At 48.1% G+C, this 10,885-nt stretch overlaps 1 protein-coding gene across 1 annotated transcript in view; it reads right to left on the reverse strand.

Moving 5' to 3' along the window:
• The window catches only part of NEDD4L (NEDD4 like E3 ubiquitin protein ligase), a 332,582-nt gene extending 323,179 nt beyond the window's left edge, over positions 1-9,403 (reverse strand). The window contains exon 1 of the mRNA XM_078060261.1: positions 9,057-9,403. Within this exon, the coding sequence (XP_077916387.1) occupies positions 9,057-9,104 (48 nt within the window). The 5' untranslated portion in view covers positions 9,105-9,403. The remainder of the gene's footprint in view (positions 1-9,056) is intronic.
• Between the last annotated feature and the right edge of the window lie 1,482 nt (positions 9,404-10,885).

A 10,885-nucleotide genomic window follows, 5' to 3' on the forward strand; every position in this document is an offset into this window, starting at 1 on the left:
CTTTCTATCTCACTTTGAAACTTACTTTTATATTAAGAAAAACTTCACTGTAGAAAAATATAAGAAAAAAGATAAAAAGGCATGAAAATCACACCTGAAATCCCTTTGCTCAAAGATAACCACCTTCGACATCCTGGGATACATCTCCAGTCATTTTTCCCTATGCATAAATACTTTTAGCACAATGAGATTGTACTGCACCCACTATTTTGTAACCGACTTTTTCCAGTTAGATGAGTGGCCTCTCCACGTTATTAAATACTCCCCAACACCTCCCCTGCCCTGCCAGCCACCCCCATTGCTGCAGGATGCTCTTCTCTACCTCACTTCTCAAAGAAGGAAAGGAAAAGCTCTTAGCCCAAGCTCAACGTGTTCTCAGGGAAATGAAGACATCCCCTCCACAGGCAGGTGGGCATGGCACATACCAATTTCTCAATTATCAGCATCAACATACTCTAGGACTCAAATATCAACACAGTGGGTTCAGCCCCTCCAGACAGAGCTTAAGTCAAGTGCCACATTCATGTATCCTCTGGAGTTATTAACAAACGGGGAGGATGTGCAGTCGGTTCAAAGTTGAGAAACGACCTGCCTGCCGTTCTGCTCACATCCAATTATCACACCCCAGACACGGAGCACCAAAGGGACTGGAGGAGAGTAAAAGGAAGCAAACGGATTCTCAGTTTTGCTTCTTCTTTAAACCTCACACTCCTTCCCCTTTCCAACCCAAACTGCCAAAGATGAAGTTGGCACTAGGCTAACACTCAAAGATGAATCACTTATTAACTGAGAGAGGGAAAAAAATGGAGCCTTAGAGGGAAAAAAAAAAAAAAAAAAAAAGCAAGCAAGCACAGGTTTTCAACAGACTTTGGTTCTAAAGGTAGTTGGCAGATTTGAGAGTAAGTATGTGGAGCTTTTAATTCCATGAGATACACTGAGCGCTTACTAAGCAAATTCTCTAAATAGCTTAGGCTTGCTTTTGTTTTGTGGGGATGCGGATGGGGGGTGGGTGGGGAGACGACACCAGACCAAAATAACTTCCAGTATTTAAAAAAACAAGACATACACGTGTAAGTAAAACTAACCCATTCAACAAACATCTTCGTTTAAAAAAGAAAAATAAAAAATAAAAAGAAATCAAAAAAGAAAAAGAAAAAAACCAAAAGATCTTTATCTTCTCCATTACCTCTGACCCAAGCCTGTCTCCACTAGAGTCCTCATGCCTGTGACTTCTAACACAGTTGCCAAAACATCCATGGAACATTCAAAATCCTATAGATCCCTGAACAAAACTAAGTTTGCATTTCGAGACAGTAATCTGTAACAGATGTGCCACAGAGGCGGTTTGGTGGGACTTCCCGCCAGATATAAACGTGCTGGCGATCTTCCCCAACGGCGATGCTCTCCCACTGTGAAGTCCGGCCCCACAACGCGCTCTGAAAGGCACACTACAAAACACGATCCACAGCTGCATCCACGGAGAGCGAGGAGAGCCAGGCCTTGAATGCAGCTGTAAAGTGCAAACCGTGCTAATTGAGGCCAGACCAAGACTCACAGGCACAACGCAGCCCCTGTCGCTGCACCACAGGGTCCCCCGCCGGGGTCTGCTGGAGGTGGCCAGTCACACGCAGAGGCAGAAGGAGCACACAGCCTCCGCCCGGCGGACAACACATGGACAGTGCCTGAGCCACTCACGCAATCCCTCCAAACTTCACTCCGGTGTGCCCAGGATGCGTCGGTGCACCGGAGCGCGGACACACTGCAGGTGATGGGACACGACCCTGACCAGCCATGGCCAGTCCATCCCCTCGGTGGGACCACGATCCCTACGAGCCCTTCCAAGTTCCATCTTGGATTTCACATCGCAGCATCTTACACTAAAACAGTCACTTTTCGGGCACCTGGGTGGCTCAGTCAGTTAAGCATCTGACTCTTGGTTTCGGCTCAGGTCATGATCTCAGGGTCCTGGGATCGAGTCCCACATTGGGCTCCCTGCTCAGCGGGGAGCCTGCTTCTCCCTCTCCCTCTGCCCCTCCCCCTGCTTGTGCTGTCTCGCTCTTTCAAATAAATAAAATCTTTCTTTAAAAAATTCTTAAAAGGGGCGCCTGGGTGGCTCAGTCATTGGGCGTCTGCCTTCGGCTCAGGTCATGGTCCCAGGGTCCTGGGATCAAGCCCCGCATGGGGCTCCCTGCTCAGCGGGAAGCCTACTTCTCCCTCTCCCACTCGCCCTGCTTGGGTTCCCTCTCTCGCTGTGTCTCTGTGTCAAATAAATAAATAAAATCTTTAAAAAAAAAAAAAAATCCTTAAAAAACAAAGTCACTTTTCAATGGCCCCTTTTTCTTGGTGAATAGGAGGTATAAAAATACCAAATCTCTCAGTGGATGCCTGCCTGCCAGGAAGTCACCCAACACTGAATTTGATGACAGCAAGGGAATCAGATAGTCTCAACCATTAAACTTGGCAAGTTCTGAATCAATACAGGACTTTGGAGTCAGGGACAAAAAGTCGACTAGAGGGTCAGATTTAAGCTAGTTACCCCAGATACGCTAACGGAATATAGCTTTTCCACACCTAAAGGTATTATTACAGTGACAGCTGCTTTCAGGCCGCTCGGGTTCAGAACAAATCATTACAACTCGAACAAGGTCCTATGTGTTCATGAAACGTGTGTCCCAGATCTTTACACCGCTGGTTTTCTCTCTGCACAACCTGAGCCAGTCTTACCTCGGAATCAAGAAAGTTCTCTGGCAATCAAATACTCGGGAGTGGTGATAATTATTAGTTCCTCCTCAAAGCCAATGACAATTCCAGAGCAGTCCATACAGAACTAGCATTTTCTTTTTTTTTAGAAGTCCCTATGCACCCAAGAACAAAGGACATCACCGTGGTTCTCAAAGGAACTTTTCTGTGTGTATATTTGTGGGGGGATTTCCCCCCAGATCCAAATGCCTGTTCCTCTTCCAAATTTAATATGCCCTGGATAAAAGGGTATTTCTTGATAGTGCTCGCACTGACAATCACCTTAGGTGTTTTTACTAAACAATTTTTTTTTTTTAGTTTGTAGGAAAACATTGGTTTCTAAATCTAGTTTCTTTATCTTCATCGCTGAATTCGGCTCTCACTTCCATATCCCACCAACAGGCAACTCCCGACCAAGAGCAGCAACATGAAACAGTACAAACATTGCCACCTATAGTCAGAAAGCGAGATATGTTTGTTTATAGGGTGACCTGGAAGAGAAACAATACAAGAACAGAAAGTAACATCTGGCCACCCTTCTCATAGCCTTCACCAATCCTACTATCCTAATACTTATTTTCATAATTATTCATATATTATTTTGATCCTCTTTAATATCGATTATCAAAAGTATAGTCTGCTTTATTGCCAATTAAATAGATCACTAAGCCAAAAACACTTCAAAGACCTACAAAATCAGAACACCTGAAAACTCTTAAGTTAAAATCTCATTTTACTGCTATTCATCTAGGACCCAAATTCAAGGGCACCAATAAAATCTGTTCAAATAGACCTTTTAACTCAAAATAAAAATGTTAAGATGATCTCAATCTGTCAAAGAGAAACTGATTTCTTTCTTTCACCAGTCACATACTACCGCGCTTCTATGTTGTTTGAGTAACTGCTCGATGAAGGAAGGCAAGTAAACCAGCAATGAGCATGAAGTTTCTTCCCTCACAGTGAGTGCAGAAGCAATTTAACAGGAACTCAAAAGCACTGCTGCGATGTGTGACGCCATTCCCTAATGTCAGGGACTTCCTCCTGGAGACGTCTCCTAAATATATGGCAAGCATACTAATGCTCCCAATATCACAAAACAACTTTGCAAGAAGTTTCCTGGAGTGTGGGTCCTCGCTGCACTGAGGAGATGGCCAAGTACCATTCAACCACTTTTTAAACTGTGTTCTGCTACAGTAAAGAAACCAGGATGGTCTAGGGATTCCCGTTTTGCCACAGTCCTCACTCCTTTGAACAAAATGTTAAGGAAACTGCTTTTCAGGAATGAGATAATTTAAAGCCTTCTGACTTAAATTGAAAATAAATTAAAATGTCAGTTTCTACAACTGCCATAGAACCCTTAAAGAAAATAAAAATCTAATGAGAGTAGAACTTTAAGACAATACATTATATTCGCCAGTTTATAAAATTGCTTTTAAATGTCACAATAAAATCTAGGCCCTTTTAGGGTTTTTCTTCAACGTTAGCAATCACAATGCAGACTGTAACTCGAATATTGCTCGTGTCCTAGGCATAAAGCACACCAACCAGCACAGCTAGGCTTGATTTCAAGCATCTGGAGTTGGAACAAATGGGCAAAGTTTTATCTCCCTCTACAAAACTGCTGTTCAGCATCCACCTTTAGTCCAGACAATATCTTAACTAATTTCCAAAAGCCATCTTGTGATCATTTTGCACAGCTACAAAGACGGCATGCAGGGTTTCAAGTAATCTCTTGAAAACACAGACCACTTCTGAAAAATTAACGACCACTCTGAATTACTTACAGATGGCTATTCAAGGTGGCCTAGCTTGTAGGCTCCCTGTTTCTTCTCTGCCAATGCCCAGTTAAGAGCATTCCCCTGATGCTACCCCTTTTCTCAGAAACAGGCAAAAATCTGACCAGCAACTGACTTGAAATCGTTGAATGACCTACTGAAACTGACAGCCCAGGGTTATCCCAGGTTTCTAATGAGAGTCAGGAATTCTAAAACATCCTGAAATAAGGATGCTTCAAAAAATTAATGGTGTATCATAGCGTGACCAATTTTTTTCTTTGTCTTAGCAGTACAGAAAATAATGGTGCAACTTAAAGTTGACCGCATCTTTTTTTTAATATCTTTTTTTTGAAAGATTTTATTTATTTATTTGACAGAGAGAGAGACAGCGAGAGAGGGAACACAAGCAGGGGGAGTGGGAGAGGGAGAAGCAGGCTTCCCGCCGAGCAGGGAGCCCGATGCGGGGCTCGATCCCAGGACCCTGGGATCATGACCTGAGCTGAAGGCAGACGCTTAACGACTGAGCCACCCAGGCGCCCCGAGTTGACCACATCTTAAAGAAAATATACCTATGCCAACAGTTAAACCTTACAGGTTTGTTATGGAGTAAATGGAACCCTAAAACAATAAGGAGTAGTGGGGATGCTAGCAAATACAGCACAGCTATCACATCTCCAGGGCCACCGCATGGACCCACTCATTGTTGCCAGGTGAGAATGGAGCCCCAATGAGGTCAGATTTTTGCCATTTTCTGTAAAAATTCCCAAGCTTTAAAACACAGTGGAGACCATACTACTAAGCAAGCCTCCTGGTGCATTCAGAACTAGAAGTCTTTGGTTTACAACTTCTGATGTTCATCTCCATTGCAAATCAACCTCAACAATCTAACTATGAAAACCTTTCAAGATACTTGGAAGAGAGGAAGAATGCTAAAAACTAGGGCTGTGCAATCAACAGAATAGAGTTCCAATCCTGACTCCATAACTTCCTGTGTGTCTTTATGCAGGTTACTTAACATCTCTGAGCCTCCAGTCCTCATCTGTAAATCTCAGCACCCCTTATGGGAGGGGGAGGGAGGTTCATGAGGATTAAATGAGACCACAAGTACATAAAGCCTTAACACAGTGCTAGGTGCAGCATAGACAATATGAAACATTAGCCAACTATTCTTGTTTGTATAAAACACAGAGGGAGGGTGTCAAAGTACTATCCCACGTCAGCCTGGCCTTCATTTCTATGCCATCTGCCTCACTGTAACCACCCAAAAGCTGCCACATCTAATAAGAAAGCTGTCGTTCAGACTTTAGTGTTTCACCCAGAAATCTTTTCAATGAAGTATAACTTCCAAGACGTTGTAATAAAAGACTTCAAGAGGTTAACAGTTTATATTCCCAAGTAAACTGCCAAAAAGTGCTACACATTGCCAAAAAAAAATAAAATAAAAACGAAAAGCAAAACAAAAAAATGCCAAGGAACCAAGCCAGATGCAGCAACCAGTCCAACTGTTCTGATTCCAAACCAAATCTGATGCTGGGCCCTGCATCACAAGTTTTGCTAATTTGCTATCTCTCAACACCAAAGTCCTTCATCTGATGGCAATTTTCAAATTTGGTTTCCCTAAGGTGACCTGATTTGAATCAGTAAATATGAACTCTACCTCTCGAGGAACCTCAGCCAGTAAGACACAAAAGATAAACAGTCCACGCACTCACACAAGTAAAGCCCGTATTTAACCCCTTTCATTCTACAAGCTGGAGACACCTAGGAGCATGGTCCTCTGTCTTGGCATCCCACCGCAATGCTTCATCACCGGCAATACTTACAGCGAAAGAAATGTTTCTGAGATGGGACAGGACACTAAGTGCACTCCAAACACACAATGCTGTCCATCAACTTCCAAAGAAAATACAAACTAACTTTTAAGAACTGTGCTAGGTATGGACACCTATTTTGCTAAGAGATGTGTAAGATAACTCTTATGTAGCCATCAAACTATCTTCAGGTGTGATGTTCCCCAGCACACCAAGTGTGTAAACTGAAGTGCACTCATATTTAACACGCCTTGGAAAATCAACCCTGCCATCGGTTTCATCAGCCTGCCTGCCGTAAGAGCCTGTTAAGATCTTTCATTTGTTTTCTTACACTGCCTGATTCAGGGGGACAAAACAAGCTGTGCAAATTCAACAATTTGTTAATATTCTACGAAGGCATTCTCTGATTTTCCAAAGGCTAACCTGACGGCATGAAACCTCCCATAAAAAGCAAATACCAAAGAAATGTGAAGTCATCAAAACAGCCCTGCCTTATTTTTTTTCACTGGGAGAAGCAGCTGAAAAAAGACAACAGATGCCACTTGTCTTTTGTAATATAATGTGCTGGGGAACTAAAGAGTACCAGCAACATAGCCATCACTCAATCAAGAAAATGTCTTCATCACCTCATGCTGTTCCCCACACAGCCCCAACACCCCTCTAGCAACATACAGGAGTGAACCCATTCACACACACAAACACATACACACGCACCCCAATTCTGTGTATATTCCATCCTTCACTTTCACACTGGACACCAGTTAAGAAGATCTGAGTTAACTCATCTAAAGAGGCAAGATGTATGCTAGGTAGATGGTGACACTGGATATAAATGTAAACAAAGAATAAACAACAGGGACATGCATTGGACTCATTTATCCAGTTGAATTTCCCAAAACACTGTCAATATCTTTTTCTTCAGCACGCCATTAAAAATCATACAATTTAGAACAAGAGAGACCAGAGCTGAAGTGCAGCTGTCTTCCCCCCAATACCTCAAAAGCCCTTTGTTTCGGAATGTCTGTATCTCAGCACCTTTCTAAGAGCTCACTGCCTGCCATTTACTGCTGCTAATTAAATGGAGAAGTACAGAATGAAAAGGAAAGCTCCTCAAAGGGTAGAGGAGCCTGGGAGAGGAGAACCCCCTGGGTAAAAGAAACAATGATCCTTTTCACCCATCCCCAGGTAACTGCACCAAAAAGGGAAATTATTTTACACGAGCACAGCATGGCAAAATAATCAAAAACGTTAAATCACGCATTATTTGCATTGTGATCATTCTTTGATAAACTACATACCACAGCAAGCCTTACCTAGCCCTGTGAAGAAAAAGTCATACCCCCACTCTCCCCACCCCAAGATAACTATTCCATTACACACTTACAAAGCACGCGCGCGCACACACACGCACGCACACACACACACCCCATACCAGAGCAGCAAAGCTGGTGAGAGAGAAGCCATAACGTAGGCAGGTCTAGATAATAGCCTCTCCACTAACCCCACCCCCAACACCAGAGAAAGAGGGGACCTCAGAAAAGAAAGGAGAGGAAGAAAGAGAAAGCCAGAAATCCTTGAATTTCCAGGCATCAACTTTTCATGAAATGCACAACCAGGATAGGAAATACCTCCCTGCTGAGTAATGCTTCATGGGTTGTAAATTCACCTCTCGAAAGGGGAGCCAGACCTGAGCTCGCACCCCGCCAGATGGCAAACCCCTCCTACCTGCTCCATCCAGCCTGCCGGTCACGCCGCGCCAGCGACAGGCCTCCCACCCCCCTTTTTGGCAGAGCAACACACCAATAAGAGCCGAGCGTAGCTGAGGATCGTTTCCAAAGGGGGGAGTAGAAAACCGCGAGGAGAGAGTGAGGGTAAAAACAAAGCTCTTTCCACTCAAACCGACAGCCTTGGGGGCGTGGCTTATTTGATGTGCTTTATTAATAAAGGCGATCAATTGAGCTTTTGTCTCTCCACCTACCCCGGAGGTGCCGGGCTTTGAATCCTTGGGAGGGGGGAAAAAAAAAAATGGCAGGGCTGCAAGCTTCCTCCAAGTTTCCAGTAGCACCTGCCACCAAGCTGGCCGTCCTCCCCCACCAAAAAGACCCTGAGATCCACACTCCTGGTTTCGACTCTGCAAGCCAGAGCGACAGACACACCCAGCTCAAGCGTCTTGCCCACTCCCACCGGGATAAGCACACACTCATCGGAGCACTTGCTGACACTACCACCGGAAAGTTCCGGGGGGAGGGGGGTGGAGAACAATTCAGGCTCCTCCGCTGCCCCGGGCTCCCCCGCGCGGCGCGGGCCCCCAGCCGAGACCCAGACGTGACACACATCATGGACTCCCGAGAGGCAGGGGCGAGAGGCGGAAAGTTGCCCAACAGCCCGGGAGACGCGGCTGGGAGACGAGGGGGAACAGGGGGCCAGAGAGGAGCACGCGCCCTCCTCCCACCCCCAAGGCGGGGAAGCGGCCGAGCGAACCCCGGCTCGAAGGCGTCGCGCCGCTTTATTTACAAACAATGCACTCCGCTGGGGGCCGGGGGCTGGGGAGCGGGGGCGCGAGCGCCGGGCAGATGGGCCCGAGCACGCCCGCCGCCGGCGCCCGGGCGTTTGGGATTCCGCCGCAGGCGCGGGGGACGCGCACCCCGGGGGTCGGCCCAGTCCCCACCCCCTGCCGGCACGGGACAGGAACTCCCCGGGGAGTCCCAGGCGGGAAGGGGGCGCCGCTCACCTCGTCTTCCGAAAGACCGTAGACCGGCTCCCCGAGCCCGGTCGCCATGGAGCCGGCGCCCCGCGCGGGCTCCGAGGCTCTCCCCGGCGGCTGGGCTGCGGCGCGGGCGGCCGGTCTTCTGCGCGCCCGGCCTGCGCGCGTCCCGCCGGGGGAGCCGCCGGACGCCGGCAGGTGAGGGAGCCCGAGCGCGCGCCCCGGCCGCTGCCTGCGCCGCTTCCTCCCGGAAGGCTGCGGGGCCGTGCGGGCTGGCGGTGCTGAGAGCGCGCCGTGCAGCGGGCGGCGGCGCGGAGCCCGCCGGGCTTTCCCTCCCCGCTCGCCCGGCCGCCGCTCTCCGCCCCTCTCGGAGCCTGCTCTCCGATCTCCGGAACCCGGCTCGCCCGCCCCCTCACTCGCTCCCTGCGGCCCCCGCTCTCTCCGCCCAGTCCTCCGCCTCCTCCTACCCGGCGCCCAGAGGGGACCCTCCCCCCCTCGCCGGGGCGGGCACACGCGCCCCCCAAGCCAATCACAGGCCGGCCTGGGGGGCGGGCCGCGGGCTGCGGGGTGGCGGGGTTCTGCCCCCACGCCCACCCCACCCCCAGGCCTTCCCAGCGGCGCTCGGGGGCTCACCCGGCCTCGGGGCTGCTCGGCCCAGGGTTGGGAGGGAAAGGAGGGTTGCGGGTGCGGGCTTGGCCTTCCGAGCTGACCCACCCTCCCTTTCCAGCTTTCCCTCTGTTTTGGGGAAGGGGCGGCCTGGGCATTTGGGGGGGGAGGGTGGGCTGAAGGCATTTTCCCCGAAGGGGAAAAAAAAAACCAAAACCCGCTCAGTTCATTCCTGTTCCCCATGGTCTTTTTACCCAGAGCCCTAAGCTCGCCGTAACTGTTTTTTTAAAGGGGGAAACGTGGATGTTTCGAGACCCCTTTAAATTCTTGGCAATCCCAACCAGCCGGACTCAGCTACGCTGTCAGCTCCCCGGGCCGATCCGGCCGGCCGGCCGGCCGCCTGCCGGGGAGAGGCTGCCCCGGTGTGGCCGCGAGTCGTCACTGCCCGTGTCAACCTTACGGGGCACGAAACCAACACGGCGCCCGCGCTGGGTACACACCCACCCACTCGGAAACAGCCAGCCTTGTTCTTGGAATAAAAGGCAGCTCATTTGTGAGCCGCAAGGTGAAATATCAAACTCAAGTTTAAGGTTATCCTCTGCATATGCAAACCCGTAAGACGTCTTATTAGCCACCGCAGGAGTCTTCCCACATTCCAGCTACCGTTTCTTCTTTAGCAAGCAGTTCATTTTCATCCTTCAGATCTATAGGAACGCCAGAGACTACTTGAAATAAGTGAAAGAAATTCATCACTCGACTTCTTCCAGGAAGCCTTTCCTTAAATTTAGATGGTAAATGCAGTTGCGAGTTTTTGGGGGTTTTTTGGTAGTTGTTGTTTTTGCTTTTTTTTTTTTTTTTTTTGCTTTTTTTAAAGCAGAACATGCCATTTTCCTTTGAAAAGAAACCTCAGAATGCCTACTTGGGATTAATAGGGTGCTTTTAGAATTTTTCAAGTTAGAAAGGAGAACTCACGTGATCCATAAGTATCATTATGCCTGTTGCCAGCTACTTTACTAAAATATCTGCTGTAGGCCCTGCTAGATCGTTTTCAAAAGAAAATGGGCACAACCATCCTAACTTAAATTCTCCTTTGCCTTCCCATGACATCACAGTGGCTTAAAACAATCTGCTCTGCGTATGATGGGTTTCCCTTCAAGGCTTAACCCCATGGAGTCAGCACTGTACTCAGAAGCCTTCTTGTCTACCAACCGCGGGCCATTAAATCAATAGTACTTAGATGCCAGAAAAGC

Source organism: Halichoerus grypus, chromosome 13 (genome assembly GCF_964656455.1).
Source record: "Halichoerus grypus chromosome 13, mHalGry1.hap1.1, whole genome shotgun sequence".
Taxonomy (NCBI): Eukaryota; Metazoa; Chordata; class Mammalia; order Carnivora; family Phocidae; genus Halichoerus; species Halichoerus grypus.